Here is a 17,859-nt window from a genome sequence, read left to right as displayed (position 1 = left end):
ACATCTGACGCATCTGGGACGCTCAGAGGTGAACACCAATGAGAAAATGGCCATGGTTTCATGGCAGTCTGCAGTGTCTGACAAACACACACACTAACCCTCACTAAGTGGTTACTTTAGCACAAGGTCACACACACACACACACAAATCCTGAGGTCCAAGCCCACTCTAAGGAGCTGTGAGTCTGAACATGGCAAGACAACAGCTGTACCAGGCACAGAAACAAACAGGCCAGAGAGGAGAGGCCTTGGGAGCTTGGGAAGAGCAATCACACAATGTGCTTGCTTACCACCTCAAAGGTATTAAAAGTAGAGACACTGGAGATCACGCCAGACAGGTGTGAAAATGAACTGAACAGCTGCAAGCGAAATTATAAATACAGTGGGTGGGTTAGATTGTAGATACTGCTGAAGAGAGGTCTCATGTGCTAGAGGACAGACTTAGGGAAGTTCCTGTGAACACAAGGCAGAGATAAAGAGTGAAGATATGAAAAAGATTGAAGAGCTAGGAATGCCAAATATACTTCTACTTCAAGAGATGATGACAGAGTCAATTTTAAATCATAAATGGTGGAATGAGAATATTAGCTCAGAGGCAGAGTACTTATTTACCCATACAGGATATTAGAGTCAACTCTTCTATAGAAAACCAAACAGAATTAACAGAAGGCAAGAATTCTCAGATTCAGAGATCACAGTAGGTTTAGAGAAAGAAAAAAAAAAGTTCTAATATACTACCCCTAAGTTCTTACATTTAAACCCATGGATATACCTATCTCTCAGCCCTCATCAGAAAGGTCTCTTTTGCAGTAGATGGCAACTAAGACAGACACCCAACAGTATAGTCAACGAAGAATGAGACTGGAAAGTGCTAAGCTTTACATGGGAAATCTATATGACCAAGGCTTGGGAATCATCATGGAAGAGGAAGTGGAAAGATTGTAAGAGTCAGAGGTAGTGGACACCTTCAGGGAAATAATGGTATTTGCCAGGTACGACATGGCCCATTGCACACAGGAACTCACAGCAGAGAGCTGGCCAAGAGCAAATCAGCCTCGTTCCCAGCATGGATAGAGGAGGTGCTCATGGAGCCCCACCCTGAGATGAGGGGAGTTAGCAATCGATGGTGAGGAATTTGAGGATATGATCTAGGAGAGACTGTGCTTTAAGTAGATGGTCCTGCACTTAGGACCTTACAGGCAGCACCAGAGGACTCAGTGGGGTTCCAGACAAAGCATGTGACATGGGGAAGGATAAGTGTTGGGGATATAGGAGAGACATGGGAGGGGAGGAGTTGGGGCGGGAGGGAACCATCATTAGTCCTGTTTCATAGATGGGAGATGTGGAGACCATGATGTTTAATGTCACACTATAACACAGTGTCTCTGGCCCTGTGCTACCGTCTTCTCTGTGCTGTCCTTTCTTGCTCCAGGAGAGGATACCATCTGTGGACTGTGACTGGGGCCCTGTCCTTCAATAGATGCTGTCTCTTAATGCCTTCCGGTAAACAGACAGGATCTTTGAGGAAGGGAATGCAGGCCTTTTGGTTCAATAAAAACACAGTAATTCATGTGAATGGGGTCATAGACTCACACACTGCCGTTCAGTGGCCTGTTTCTTCTGCAAGTCTTCTAATCACAAATAGCCCTGAGTGTCCTGTGAGGCTGAGCCACTTCTAGGATTTCCTCCTTGTCCCACAAGGTTGCTTCTTAGCAACAAAGACCTTGTGTCAACATCCACCATGAAGGATCAGGTCTTCCAGGGAAGCATAAAAGCACATGTCTCTAGCTTACCTTTCTCTAGCTCTTCACCCTAGACTGACTGTAAGCTTCCCAAGAGCAAGACAAGGGTTACTTTCATTCAGAGCAATGCTAAGCATACAATGATGGCAAATGCCAAGCAGTTATACGCACTCATGATGTTTATGGAGCTGTGTGGTCTGATGGAAACTCAGTACTTATATTTTATAAATTACATTAATTTTATCTAAGTATGTGAACAGCCAAGTGAGTCTGTTGGAATAGTACAGCTGTCTTTCAACCGAGCTCAGTGTGCTTGTGAGCCATGGGTATGGAGGTACAAAGTAGGCCCAGCACATACCTCTGGGCTTGGCTCACCTGCCAGATCTATGTAGCATGGCCCAGTCAGCTTGCAGGCATCTCTGTCACCAGCACTCAGAAAACGCTGGATGAATGACACCTTTGAATCCTGTTTCAGACACGGGTTTCCCAGCTTCCCCTGGTGAATGTCATTAGTGAGGCTGCTGGTTCCAGCCTTAGTGTGTTGGTTTTTTTTTTTTTTTTAATACTTCACTCAGTGAATACTAATAGGATGTTTATTTATTCTGTTTTACTCACTTCATCACTACAAGGTCTACAAAGAGTGGAAATGGTAGAAAAGAAGATAACCTTTAAAGCAACAATAAAGAAGAGCTTGCGGTCAGGGGTGCCAGATCCACATATCACCCCAGACGCCCATCACGACCCACCAGGGGCAGCTGCATCTTCTTACTCACCCGTCTTCCATAGAGTCTTTGTGTGCTACCCACCCTCAGGAGACACCAATCTACCTCAGCATGCATGTGATATGCATAAGCCATGGCAGGGCCTTGCTGTGTGCTGGGGTCTGGTTGAAACTGGCCCGTGACATTTTTCTTTAAGAAGCCAAATACAAGGTAGAAGAGATGAGAACAGAAATCCAGAAGGCAGAGAAGCTGAGTAACAGCAACTCGAATGCTTTATATAACCAATTAGATGTTCAGATGTTTTTTTTTTTTAATAATGAAAAGAGCCCCGCCTTTACCCACCCAAACCACAAGATAACTGCCAAGTAAAAAAGATTCCAACCAATGCTCTGCCTATATTACACCCATGCTACCCATAAAGAGCTGGCATCACAGCCCTGACCATGAGAGGCCAGGAGGTTACCCCATAGGAGGGTCCAAAAGTATTCTGCGTCATACTGGCAGAGGTGCAAAGGTAGCTCATGGGAAGTGTGGGTGGCAGTGCAGGATGGCTTTGCTAATGGGGCTCCAGCGGCCTGTGAGGCTGGCAGAAATTGCCTACAGCATCCTTCCCCGACACATTCTGGGTTCCCTGTTCCTCTGTGAGCACTGGCTAGCACTCACTGCAACTTGAGCTTGGCCTGAAGCAAATGAGCTTCCTGAACTGCCTTAGGACCTTAATGAATGCTGCCGGCTCTTCATCCAGGGGTGTCAGCACCTGAATGATACGGGATGAGTGGCTTGGCTCTCCTCTGGAAAGCAGTGGGATTTATCACAGCTTACCCTGCAGCCAGAGAACATCCTGTCACCAGAACCTGTGGTAGATGACATCGAGGGAGGGCTTAGTACACGCTCAGCTTGCCTAGGGTGTGGGGGAGAAAGGCTGTGACCTGAAAAGCTGTCAACTTGATGCTGAGGACAGGCCTTGGGAGAAAGCAGCCTGCTATGCTGGACTTCTGGGTTTCCAGGACCACAGGATTTAATTCCTATCTTAGGCTTCAGTCCTAGAAGACCCAGTACAGCCTCCCACTTGCGTTCCAGAATGTTCTTTTCACTGATACCTGGGAAGTGGGTGTCTGTCTCAGAGCAGCCCTGCCCTGAGTCAATGTAATTCACAGTCTTGCACACAGAAGTGTGTGTGCCTGAGACACCCAGATGTACACTTATATGGCAGCTTAAACTCTGACAAGATCTTTTTTTTTTTTTAATGTGTGTTTGGGTTTTGTCCTTAAACTTTGCCCTAGAGAGTTGACTTTTGCTTCTTCTGGGATGGCATTGCTGCCATCACCCACAGACAAGTAACTGAACATTGGGAGAAGAGAATGGAATAAACAATCTAATTATTAATAAATATCCATTCTGTCCTGGCTCTGTGGTACACGCATGGGTTTGAAGGCCAGTGCTCACCCTTATTCAGAGTATGTCCTCCATGCAGAAGGAATTGGTGGGGCTCATGCCACGTTGGCCACAGGCAAGCACACAGTAGGGACTCTTGTGTTTCTGTGTCTAAATGACCAGCTCCTGGTTTTCAGCTCACCTTCAGCACTTAGGAGGACACTTAGGAGCAGGAAGAAGCTGAGCACTGATTGTCAGTGTCAGTGGTCTGAGTCCAACAGGGCCAGGCTGAAGAAAGACTCTATACTCTATACCTGTGACTATACCACATGCCTGGCTGCAAACCCTGAGCTGAGGCCCTGCAAACCCTGAGCTGAGGCCCTGCAGAGCACAATCCTGCCTCTTGAGCCTGGTTCCATACTAAGCCTGACCCAACATCCCAAGCCCAGCCTCACACCCTAAGCCGACACCCTTCTCCTAGCCTTGTGGCTGCTCTGGAAGGTCCTATCCTGTGCTGGCCCCTGGTCATTTACAGTATGGACACGGGTTGCTTTGTACCTCTAGACCTTTGGCTTCTCCATCTGAAGTCCACGAGAAAAAGGCATAACCCAGTGACTCTCAGCAGAGCCCTGTACTTTGCTGGTGCTCAGAGGCTGTCTTCTGTTCTCAGTGATGAGAAGCCATTGATCCCATGTTGGAACTTTTTGGGATTTATGATTTTACATCAGCACTGGATTTTATTATCTTCATCTGTGAAATGGGCCCAGCCTTGGGTCTTGCTTGGTGGGTTTCTAGGGATTGTACTATACAATGACTCAAAGGAGCTAGTCATAGCGAAGAGTAAGGGGACCCAGGCCTCTGCCACACTCTACTTTCGCTGTGAGCATAGAAGTAGTTTTAAAATGTTCTCATTCAGGTTGCTTTCCTTCACTAAACCCTGTGGGCCCAACAGCGATGAACAGACTCACTCTCTTTTGCACACGTTCCTGCCCTGGAAGCTCCCAGCTCTTGATACCAATGGAGTGGGCAGGCAATCAACTGATATTTGCTCATGACTGCCCCTCTGCACACACATCCACCCCCCCCCCACTTCCCTGCCATGATGCTTTGTTGACTCACAAGTGAATCTTAAGATGCAGTTAAGGTTCTTAGCTCTTCATGAGGCTAGTCGTGTGGAAACATCTCCCCACAGAAGGCAGACACGGTATGGGAATATTGTAAACTCAGTCTGCATCCCTATCTTAAGTGAGGCTTTCTCCAGAAGGCAGGTCCCCATACTCTTACAGTTCAGTGGCACTAGGATGGTCTTAAAGGGTCACTTTAGTGTCAGTCCTTGTCCACAAAGTTCTGACCTCACCTGAACATCTCACATTGTTAGCATCTCTTCAGAAGAGTGTGAGCTGTACTAGTGACAGTTTCCAGCTATTAGCCAGGCAGCCTGTACCATATATCAGCCTCTACTCACCTTCTCCAAGACGGCAACCCCTGTTCTGCCACTCAACCCACTTCTTACGAGGTAGCCCACATCTTCCAAAGCTGCTGCTGTGAAGAGGCCCCAGCGCACCAGGATCATTCCCTGAGCTCCTTCAAAACTAACTGAAATCTTTGTTGTTTTGTTTTGTTTTATAACTTCTGGTTTCTTAAGGCAGAGTCTTGTTCCATAGCCCAGGTTTATTTCAAACTGGCAATTCTCCTGCCTCAGTCTGAAAGTACTGGAGTTTTAATTATATGCCACCACCTAACTTCATGTGTGTGTGTGTATGAAAGAGAGAGTGTGTGTGAGTGAGTGTAGTATATGTATGGGGGTTTGTGCACTTGTGCAGAGGCCAGAGGAAGTTGTCGGGTGTCCTGCTTGTTCTGTTCCTCTTTGCCTTGTTATTTTAAGATGAGCTCTCTCAGTGACCACCACGCTCAGGCCATCCTCCTGTCTTCCCCGAAGTCCTGGGGTTACAGGCATGCACACATCCATGTCTAACATCTTTTATGTTGGGGCTGGAATCTGAACTCAGGATGTCAGGCAGCAAACACTCATACCACTGAGTCACCTCAACAGCCCTCAAACTTGGAATCCTATAAAAAGCGCCAGTGTTTAAAATTATGGAAAGTTATAGAGTTTGTTGCTATTTCCTTCTGTCTGTCTGTCTTTTTGTTTGTTTGTTTTTTCCAGACAGGGTTTCTCTGTGTAGCCCTGGCTGTCCTGCAACTCACTTTGTAGACCAGACTGACCTCGAACTCAGAAATCCGCCTGCCTCTGCTTCCCGAGTGCTGGGATTAAAGGCATGAGCCACCAACATCTCTTGATCTTGTTCACACCAAAAACCCTCTTTTTTTTTCCTCCCTCCCTTCCCACTCGACCTCTATTCTCCCCAACTGGTCCTCCTATTATGTGCATACTTATGTCTTTTCCAAAGTTTAGGTTCTGCATCTGAGAAGCATCAAGTCTTTTTCCCAAGTGGGGCTTGTTTTTCATGATGATCTCTGGTTCCCACAGATAGCATAGACTCCACCCTTCTTTATAGCTGACTAGTACTCCACCCTACATCGGAATCACATTTCTTTACCAACCACCTGCTGATGTGCGCATAGACTGGCTCTGTAACTTGGCTATTCTGAGCAGTGCAATAATAAAGATAGCTGTGTAGGCTCTCTTTGCATGCTGCTGTAGATTCCTCTGGGTATATTCCCAGGGCGGCTGTAGTTCTACTCTATGGTGGTTCTGCTTTTAAAACACTTGTAAAAACTAAAAACTAAAAATTAATTTCTTAATTATTTAAAGACAGGGTATCACTGTGTAGCCCTGGAACTCCATACATAGACCAAGATGCCTAAATCTCAGAAATCCTCCTGCCTCTGCCTTTTGAGTGCTAGAATTAAAGGTATGCACAACCATGCCCAGCAGAGATTTGTACATTTTATTATATTTTATTTACTTATTTAGTGTACATGGCTGTGTGTGTGCATACAGTGCCCTTTAGAGGCCAGAGGGTGACGGATTATAGAAGTTGGTCTCACCTTCTGTGTGGGTACTAGGATTGAACTCAGGTTGTCAGTCTTGGTAGTAGGTCTCTGTACCCACTGAGCCATCTTCCCAGCCCCAAGAAACGTTGAGTTATTAAAAGGTGCTTTCCTCTGCATGAGAAAGAATATGTAGGATGCTTGTGTTTCTGTATCTGGCTTATTTCCCTCTGTGCAGTGCTTTCCTGTTCCACCAGTTCACATGACCAGTGATTCACTGTGTATTACTATCATGCTTTCTCTCTCCCTGCATGGAGGCTTCTGTCCCCTCATGCTGAATGTAGAGCAGTCGTCACCAGAGGTTGGAGGAGGATGGATGAGGGAGAATTGATTTGATGAACAACACACGCTGAGTGCACATGCTGAAATATCATGCTGAACCCCATGCATATGTACAATTACCATGTTGATCAAAAATAAAATATTCTAGAGGGCACTTTTGAAGAAAATAAAGACAGAAGGATGATAACAACAAGAACATCAAAGTCTAGCTGTAGAAGAGGCTGGGCTTTCCGAGCATGGCCTTGGGTGGCGACCTGCTTCCTTTACTTTGTGGCTTCACTGTGACTGTAGGTGCTTGGTTCTTCTGCTAGTGACTGCCTGTCTCTGTGGGTGATCCACTGGAGGTGACACAGCCCAGTAAGGTCCCAGCCTGTTATCTGGTGGAAACTTTTTCTTCCTGTGCGAGTCTCCTTGAAACTTGAGTCCTTGGCCTGTGAACGGACAGCGATTCCAAGGGGTCTTGTTTTTATAACCTTGCTTGAAAGTACAGAACATGAACTGTGCAGGAAGAGCCATGTAGAACATGGCTTCCCACAGAGGTCATGCTTACTGGAACACTTGAGTATCTCATCACAGGGGACATATCTAGTAGCTACATATATTCTAGTGTTCAATTTTGGGTCAGCATGGCTTTATGGGGTACACTTACTGCCAACCTGGAGTTAAAACCATTTTGTTGTTGTTGTTCTTCAGTCTTTTAAAAAACCATTTATGTGTACAGGTGTTTTTCTGGCATGTGTGTTTTTGTGCCACATGTGTGCAGTGCCCATGGAGGCCAGAAGAGGGCGTCAGATTCCCAGAACTGGAGTTTACAGATGGTTGCAAGCTTCTGTGTAGGTGCTGGGGATTGAACTCCATCCTCTAGCAGCAGTGTCTCTCAATCCCTTTCTTTAGTCTTTAAGCTCAAACAACACACTTTGCCCCCATGCTCCACTGGACCAATATTGTGACTGAATACCCAGTGGCCTCTTCACTCATCCCTGCCCTGCGTGCGGTTCAGCTCATTTGTCTTGCCAGCTGGCCAATTAGCAAGCACTTCCCCACTGAGGGTCAGGGTGACTGATCACTGCAATTACCTTCCCTGTGGCTCTAATGAGCCAAGGTCAATTGCAAAGGGCTGACGTGCGTGGCTCCCACAGCCTGTGCAGAGAGGACCAGCATAGGACTTGACCCTGAGTTGCTGGACACATGCTTCCTTGGCCTCAACCCTGGCCCAGATCCATTCTTCTGAAGTCTGAGAGGAGTTTCATTGCCTGTGTACTAAGTGTCTGGGATCTGGGAAAAGTGCCCAGCGTTCTGGGCTTCTTGGGTCTTGTATCAGAGAAATTCTGAGACAGGACCCTCTGTAACACAACGTACCTCCTGAAAAGGGAGGTGGGACTACTGGGTGTGGAGAAAACAGAAATCTAAAGCGTAACCCAGGCCTTCATGGCTTCAGTGACTGGGTAGTCCTGCCTCCTGGGAGAAGGCATTGGGGCACATCTCCTGCTGTAGAAGCAGCATTTCCTAGAAATACCTGACTCCCCTGGGACTTACAGTTTGGAAAAAGGGAATGTGAGGCTGGGCAAATGGGACCTTCATAGATCTGAATGTATTTCTAGATCCAGTGTGGAAAGTGGATGAAGCCTCTGCTACATTCAGGAAGATACCTGTGATGGGTTCCAGTGGCACCGCTGACCTCTACTTAGACAGCTTTGCTTTAGGTCAGTGAGGTCTTGGCTAGTTATAGGTTGAGCCCCCCACCCTGGACATAAGAATTGCCATTCATGTCCAAACACAGTTTCTCCTTTTAAAAAATGTATTAAATACATCACATAGACACAAGGTATCATTAACTTGTAACCTGAAGTCACGAAGTGACCGCAAAGTCACACGAGCTGATGTGAACCCCTGCTGACATGCACATAGGCTGACTCCTTCACCCCAGCTCCGTCTCATTGTGGACCTGCACTTCTCAGTGGTGTTTCTAAAAGGGATGAATGTTGAAGCCCTTGAGAAGTCAGATCTAAGTTCAGTGATCGCTGTCGGTAAGGAGGACATCTGCCACAAGAAGGGACTGGGAACCCTGAACTCCATGGATGTGTACAATTAACATATGTGTCAAGAATGAACTAGGAGCATGATATGTCTGCAGAGTAAAGGGTAACGCTGTCTGCCCGGGTGTGAGAAGTCCTCTCCTACTGCCTCTATCCCAGAACAGCAGTGTGGGGTTCCCCTCTTTTAAGAAGAAACAGAACCAAGCAGAACAAGGACAAATCACGGACAGCATGTGAGAAGTCATGTGTCATTTGGGCTGTGGACTTCTGTCCACTTCTGCCTCTGTATGTCCAACTGGGTCTTGGTTAGCAAGATCCTTGACTTGGATATGTATAGAATCTTCTTGGTCAGTATGGCTTCTGCCTGGTCTATTGGGTTTGCCAGGAGACTTGCTAGAAATAAATAGTTTTCCAGCTTCCTGTGGCCACCAGACCATACTGTGACCAGATAAATCAGCTAAGGAAGGCACTCCAAGGTAAGAGTATCAGGACAACTTACAGGGTTGTCTTGAGACCGGAGAGTAACTGTATTTCCCTGAGCCAGGATCACAGCAGTTGCTTCCAAAACAGGGAACTGGACTCTGCCTCAGGCTGGAAGAGACCCCATTCCCACTTGAAAAAAATAACACAAGCACATGTTGTTTGTATCTGTCTCGAGTTCCCTCAACAGGAAGGTGCCCACTGTTAGGATGGCCAAGGGACAGCCCGAAGAAGCTCTGAGTCATAGATATCTCTGTCAATGAAACTTGGACAGCAATAGTGTACCACTAGGCAGCACAGACTCTCCATCCTTGGTCACTGCAGAGAAAATATACCAGGGAAAGTCACGACCCTGCCATGAAGCTATGTGTGTCAGCAAAAGGGCCTTGAATGGCTCTGGTGACTGAAGACAGCTCATACCTCCTCCTTCCCCCTCATCTTCAAGCTTCACAATACCCGTGAATGACATTTGTTGATTTTTTTAAAAAACTCAGACAGCATTTGTTGGGTTGGGAACAGGGTGAAGGAGGCAACAGCCGCTTTCAATTAGTCAAAAGGCAACAGACTGGCATACACTGGCTTTTAGCCATCACTAAAAGGCACACATTCCATCTCAAGCCCAAGGGAGCATGTGTGCATGTGCACATGTGTGCTCCAAGCAGGACAGAAAGAGTTCAATGGTGAACACACCTTTTGTTTATATCTAGGACTCACGAAGAGATTCTAACAACTTCCAAGGTTAGGGAGCAGCTGACAGAGAGACACTGGTAGAACACAATCGTTATAGGGAAAACACACCCTACCTCTGCCTATCATTCCTTCACAGAAGTCAGAAGTATTTTAGAGTATGTAAGCCTTACCAGGATCATGTGGCCAGTAGAGATGTCCATGTTGGACTGCACAGGCTCCTCAGACCAGGATGAAGTGCTGCTCCGAGCCGAAGGACTAGGCATCGGCCCATCACTGAACTGGGATGAGACACTGTTGATGCGTGATGTATGTGGTCCCTCAGAGCGGTCCTGTGGCCGAACAGCCATACGCTGGCGGCATAGCTCCTGCAAGACAACCATAGGTACAGTCAAAGGATCAGTAGCCTTCAAGAAAACTTACTTAGTGATCCTACAGAACTGCAAGCCCACCCTCTTTACCTGCCCACTCAGTACCAGTCAAGCCTATGCTAGAAGGAATTTTCTTTTGGCCACCAGATGGACTGTAAGGATTCAGCATGCCCATCAGTGTGTTTGAGGCACTGTCCTTATACCTTGCGAGATCTACAGGCCACTGAAGCAAGTCAGCCCTAAGAACCAACATGTCAGTTCACACCTATGTGTACACATGCACACGTGTACCCACGAGCAGACACAACTCCATCACCACATAGACTTCTAAAGCAGTCTTTTTGTCTTATTCTGGTCAAGAACAATGCAGCAGTTAGATCAAGTTAGAATCTTTCCTTTCCCATTAGAATACAGGCCATGTGGGAGACCAGGAGTCTACTGCGAGGTGGGGCCATGCTCAGTGTGTCATTTTCTTCTATCCCCAAATAATCCCACTCTGAACAAATGTGAGGATCCTAAGATCTTGGCAGCATGACACTTTGGTTCTGGCCTTGACCTTTGGCCTCTAGCTCCCACCTCCAGACAGACAAGAACTTATTCTGGAAGTTTCTGAGAGCTTAGACATTACTCGGAGCCCCTTTGCGTGTGAAGTAATGAAACCGTGACTTAAGTCACAAAAACGGAATGATGTCAGAAAGGAACTGAAAAGTACAGCTAAGACTGACAGGACAGCAGGAAAAAAAAAAAAAAAAAAAAGAATTGTGCTCTGGCTGCCAGTGTGACCCAAAGGCAGAGGCAGAAGGTCAAAGAACACAAGAATGTCTTCATCTTATTCACCCTGGGGTGCTGTTATCTCTGGCTTCAGACATCCCCACAAAAGCTACCATCAGTGCAGAGCCTGCCCCACCCCCATCTCATCACCTCTCTATAGTAGACACCCATGCCGTGCCTTCTCTCCCCCACAGGTCCACAACAGAGTTAAACCCCAACACTACTACAGGGGGGGGCCTCAACTTCGGCTGGTGGCCCAGGTAAGCCTTACAATTTGAAGGCAACTGAGATAGTGAAGGTCATCATAGGGACCCTGGATGTGACCAGAAAGTAGGCAAACCCCAGAAAACAAGACCTCTCTGAGTGGGGAAGGCCTCTGACACAAGGGGCCACAGGACTAGCTCGGTCCAGCCTTTCTTTTTTCCCTTCTACCTAGGTTCCTCTTTTTCTTTTTTTTTCCTTCTTAATTTAATTGTCAGCTCACTTTCTGACAATCTCAAGAACAAGGCAGAGCAAACCAGCAACCAGGCACCATGTCCCTCAGAAGTGGCTCTTGTCAGGCTGATGGTGCAGGTTGCTAACCTAACTAAGCACATGTACACCTTGTTCCCTTTCTACCCACAGAAGGGATGCCATGGATGTGTGGTACCTCCTGTGGTTTACAATATTAAGCTCAGGCTGAGATTCAGGGTACCCCCAGGATGAGCCTAGAGGAGGGACACAGGAAGTCATAGTAGCCATATACCCATCTGTGCCACGAATCAAAGAGGTTAGCCTGAAGAGTAAGTGTCCCCCAAGGGAACCTGTATGGAATGTTGGCTGGGACACATACGCTTTATGTGAACTTGGACAAGCCGTTCGAAACCTCCAACCCTGGTTTCTTCCCTTCAAAATAGGTAATGAGAGTTGACACGAAAGAGTAAAAGCTCATGTGTATAGAATGTGTAGTATGGTGTGTTCCACAGAGAAAACCGCCTGACATCAACCAGCAGAGCTTACTGCACATGGCTGAAATGAATGTTAAAATGGTCCTCTAGGGCTGGGCGTGTAGCTCAGTGGGTGGAGTGCTTTCCTGGTATGCATGAAGCCTCTGTGTTCTGTCTTTTGTACCACACAAGCCTGCCATGACATTGTACACCTGGAATCTCAGCGCTGGGGAGTGAGAGGCAGGAAGAGATGGAGTCTGTCTGTCTGAATGAGAGGGTGTAGCTGGTGAGTAAGTGGTGGGCTAAGGATAATGCTGTGTGAAGCCTTGGAGGCAAGTCAGGAGAAACATAGGGGTTGTGTCCAGAGACCATCTGAGCCCCCTACTGGCCTCCACTGGTGTGCAGGAAGGCAGCTGTGGAGGCACCATGTAGAGCTTTTCTGGTTCCTTCTGGAGCCAGAGAGGATTAGCATTTCCACAGAGCGGCCCTGAGGATGCAGACACAAGCATACCTGAGCTACAGTATCATGGATAGAGAGAGATCTGGATGAAGCAGAGGACTGTAGAATCTGATTGTCTCCTCTCCACCCTACCCCCATTGAGTTGTAGGATACACATCCCTGATTACCCACTAACTCATAATGCCTGGAGCCAAAATTCCTTCACTTCCTGAGTCCTGGCTTCAGCGCTGTCTCTGTGAACTTGAACATGCTGCCTAACTACTCTGTGCCTCAGTTTCCTCTCTTGTAAAATGTGACAGCGGAACTGACTTCACAGTTGTGGAGGGTTAAATAACCCAGGTGTGGAAGCACACTTGCAATCCCAGCACTAGGGAGGCTGAGGCAGAAGGTCTTACTATGGCCTTACATAGATCTGGTCGTAAAACAAACCAAAACTACAGAATACTGAGGACAAATCTGGCACAGTGAGCTGCTCACGACCATTCTTTGCTTGTTCACCACTTAGAAGGGGGCCTCAGGTCTGACTTCCTTGAGGTCACAGACCATTCAGAGCTTGGCTAAGAGCACTCACTGAGCCTTCACAGGCAGCATGGTCATGGGCCACCAGGAGGGGCCCACTACTGAACAGCTCCTAAGGAGGAGACACTAGGGTAGTCTTGGGCTGAGTTCTGAATGAGGGTTTCCATGCTGAGCTGGCACAGGATGACAGCATCCCAGGGGAAGGAGCTTGGTTCTCTGTCTCTCCCTGATGGTGGCACCGTTCTAAGACACGGTTTTGAATCTTCACTTAAGCTGCTCTGATCTACCTGCCTCTTCATGACACACATACTCTTAGGAATAAGCCTTCTAGCTCCTCTTCCTCTATGGAATAACCAATGTTTACCATATAACCTCCCTTGCTTAGCAGGGTCAGAGAAGAAATGCCTCCAGAGGCGGATTGACCTGAGAAAAATGCTTTTACCCAGCTAGGGAAGGTCACTGTACATAAGAGTTGCCCTGGCTCAAACAGTGACTTCATGGTCCTCAATGTACCTTAGACATCTTTGCAGTATATGTCACCCCAGGATCATTCTCTTGGTTACACACTGCCCACACCTGGCACTACAGCCTGGCCCAGGACAAGATAACCTACATCTGCTGCACCTGGGCCACAGTGGTCCTCCCATTTGCCTCATCCTACCAGTCTTTCCGGTCTGAGAACTGGGAACCTGTAGCATACAGTCTATGAGACCGCAGTGCTGTAAGGCTTGGGCACATGGAGATAAAAACCATATCAATGACGTAGCAAACACATCCAGGATAAAGCCTCAGCAAAGGACATCCTGTGTGGATCCTGGGACTATGAAACAGCAAGCCCAACTTCCAATTCTCCACGGGACAGAAACAAATCTCTCTATAGCTTTGTTTGAGATATTTCACCTTTCCACTGCCGACTCTCCCCTCACCTGTCTGCTGTGCTATGGTGAGTGTGTGTGTGTGTGTGTGTGTGTGTGTGTGTGTGCACGCGCACACGCACGCTCACACACACACACTCATGCACATGCTATGTATGCATATGCCAGAGGTCAATGTCAGTGTCTTCCTCTACCTCTCTCTTTTAAGATAGGGTCTTACTGAGTAGCCTTGGCTGACATGAAGCACACAGAGTTCCCCCTGCCTCTCTCTCCCAACTGCTGCTAGAGTTAAACCATCAGGACCAACTCCACCTTATTTTTTTGAAATAGGGTTGCCTACCAAAATTAAGAGCTGACTGATTTGACAAAGCTAGCTAAATAATCATTGAGCTCCAAGGATCCTCTTGCTCCTGCCTCCTTCATGCTGGCAATCACCATGCCTGGCCTTCTACAGTCCCCAGGTTCCAAACTCCAGTTCTCAAGCTTATTTGGCTCCAACTTCTCCAAGTCTATTGATCTGTAAAAAAAAAAAAAAAAAAAAAAAAAATGGTCCAAGCCTGCTCTGTGCAGATCTAAGCTTCTGCTGTAGTCTAGGTGTGAATACTTCTGTGTTCCCTCTGAGAACTGCAAAGCTGTAACTCATGCAGCCTCTGCGTGCTGCCGTGAAGAGCACCATCCATGCCCGAGAGGGTGAGCTCACACACAGAGAGGTCCATGCCCGAGAGGGTAAGCCCGCACATAGAGAGGCACACGACGGCAGGGCTTCCTCGCCTGCAGGTAAGGATGAAAGGCTGAGTGAGCATAAACATTTATATTGTAAGGATTTGAAGCCACAGCCTTTGCAGCCATCCTGTGGGCACTGCAGGTGACTAGTGTGTTCCCTTGGTTTGTATCGCCCACACATCCATCACGCAGTGGTGGTGGTAACGGTAGGGGCTGTGCCATGCACACCTGAGGTGTCTGTGGGCAACTGACAAGCATGGCATGGATTGCATGCATGTCCTACAGGCGGTGCTCTGAGAAGCAGGTCCAGACAGAACTGTGAAAGAGAAGACAGTCTTCCGAGCAGAAGAAAACTGGTGATATTAACTAAGCTGCATGAACACACTTGGAGACAGCCTGGAGAATACCTGACTGTGTCTGGGAATTCTCCTCACCAATAACCTTGGCAGCAAACAGTCCTCTGAATAGAGATTCCCAAGTTATCCTCTATGTGTCCTAAAGAAGAATTCAGCTACACGGGCTTCCCCAAACCATCACATCCGACTCTTTGCCAATTCCAACACTTCACCTGGGATCACAAACCCTGCTGTGTATATAGAAATAAGCAAATAGATCTTCCCTTAGATGGACTGTGGGCTGATGCTTGCCTCCCTTAATTTAATAGAAAAAAAAAGAAACCAATCCCTAATATATGCAAATTCTGGATGAAGCCTAGTCATTACCAAAGATGCCATCTGTGAACGGGGACATCACTTCAGTGAGACTAGCCCAGGGCTGTCGGGGCAGCCTGGAGTTCATGAAGAAGATAGCCATCTTCCTAGCAGCTCATGACGCAGTAGCAGACAGGTGGCTGATTGCTCAGGAGTGAGAGAAGCCCATTTAACCAGGACACTATCAGCCTCAGATGCCGCTGTAGGGTCAAGGGCAGCTCCCCACCCACACTGTGACCAGGAACAGACAGCTTGTGCTGTACCTATCCAGAAGGCTGTAGCTCACCCAGAGGAGTATGCCTGTGTTTGCCTGTCACCTGTACATCATCCAAATCCTTATTCTTCAACAACAACAACAACAACAACAACAACAAAAAGCCCAAGTATGTAAACTAAAATATATTTCCAGGTAGCAAAGGGGAACGCTGTGTCATACAGTGTTTTCAGGATGTATCCCTCTGGAAAGGGCTCTGTGTCTTTCTAAAGCAAGGTCTATCTGGACCAGGCCCTGTATCTCTGCAGCGGGATCCATGACTGGAGCAGGCTGTTTTCTCTGTGTCTTTCTGGAGAGGTCTGTTAATTTGGGACACCTGGACTCCAGATTTTTGGCTGTGTGGCCTCTCATGTGTTGAGAAGATTGTCAAGGAAGTTCGGTGTAAGATGTGTCCTAACTCAAAGGGTAGGTACATTGACAGCCATAGAAGAATGATGTGACTTTGCAGGTGGTCCCCAAGGGGACACCTGTCAGTATGGTGACTTGCCTCTGCTCTTGGGAAGCAAGCATCTCAGAGACATCAGTGAGATGAGGAAAAAAAAAATCCACAGAGGATGTGGAATCTGTTAGCAGGGAGAAACAGAAGCAGGGTAGCGCCAAGATCTGTATACACAGTGTGGTATGGTGTCTTAAGATGAGACTCTGTCTGGAGCCACCTGCCCAACTGCAAGTCCCAGCTCTGGTGTTCACATCTGGGTGACAATGGACCAGTTCTCTATACCTCTGTGGCTCAGTTTCACAATCTGTGAAGTGGGAACAATAACAGGACTCTCTCTGTTTACAAAGGACACTGGCCACCCCCTTTGCACCCCAATCCACCAGTCAGCACAGAGAGACAGAGAAGGTTTCAGGTCTATAGACAGGGAGAGGAGGTCCTAACCCTTGAGTCCAGTTGAAGCCTCTCCCCAGTTAGTCAGTCAAGGGTTCCAACACAAAGGCTGCTGACAGAGTTAATACCTCCTTTTCCTCAGAGCCGGTTTATGCTAAAACAGTAACCAAGTGTGCTTAAGGCCAAAGTCTGTATGACTTTCAAGTGAGTCTTTATTCTTTTCACAGATAATTTTCTAGGAATCTCCGGAAAAAAAATGCTGTTTAAAGTAAAAGAAAAAAAAAAACTTAGCTTTTCTGTAACCTATGACCTAGCATTTTACCATTTCAGAGCTTCCCACCCAAAGCACAAGAACCACCTGTGATCTCACTTAGGTTTCTTATCGACCCTCTTGAGATGGAACTCCCGAGGCCAGGGAGATGCACGTGGCTGCTGTAGGCACTTAGCTGCCGCCTTTGAGAAGCCGGTGCCTGTGCTCTCAGATGGTCCTGCTGTTTTCCCCGAATGCCTTCCTCTAATCTTCATGCTGAATTTTGTGTTGAAACATGAGGGGCTGGAGAGATGGCTCAGTGGTTAAAAGGTCCTGCTACTCTTGCAGAAGACCTGGGTTTGGTTCCCAGCATCCATGTGGCGGGTCATCACCATCTGTAACTCCTATTCTAAAGGACCTAACACCCTCTTCTGGCCTCTGAGGGCACCAGCCTTGCACGTAGTCAACACACATAATTGCAGGCAAACATTCATACACATTAGAAAATAATCTTAGAATTTATTTTATTAAAGAAGTCTTTTCGTAAGCTCTATCTCTGTTTCATATGGCTCACCCTGAAATTGTTTTCTGTAGAAAAGCCAAGTCTCTGGCTTTACATGAGTCAAGGTTCCTAAAAGATTAAGGGAAGACTCCTCAAACTGCTGCAGGTGACAGTGTGGAGCTGTGGCTCCATCCCTGACACTAGCTTTTAATGCTGTTTGACTTAACCATAGCAGTGTATGAGCCACAGTATTTCAATATGCCCACATGGATTATGACTTGCCGAGAAAGGTAAGACAAGTAGGGTCTGCAA

The 17,859-nt window shown here is 47.2% G+C and overlaps 1 protein-coding gene across 1 annotated transcript in view; it reads right to left on the bottom strand.

Annotated features, from left to right (window-relative positions):
- Positions 1-17,859, bottom strand: part of Ptprn2 (protein tyrosine phosphatase receptor type N2) — an 808,594-nt gene that overhangs the window by 90,738 nt on the left and 699,997 nt on the right. The window contains exon 14 of the mRNA XM_021179074.3: positions 10,511-10,705. Within this exon, the coding sequence (XP_021034733.1) occupies positions 10,511-10,705 (195 nt within the window). The remainder of the gene's footprint in view (positions 1-10,510; positions 10,706-17,859) is intronic.

The sequence above is a fragment of the Mus caroli genome, unplaced genomic scaffold, assembly GCF_978045245.1.
Source record: "Mus caroli unplaced genomic scaffold, Mus_caroli_1 scaffold_14, whole genome shotgun sequence".
NCBI classification, from domain to species: Eukaryota; Metazoa; Chordata; class Mammalia; order Rodentia; family Muridae; genus Mus; species Mus caroli.
Note: the sequence above shows the minus strand (reverse complement) of the source record. Positions and strands in the feature narration are given on the sequence as shown.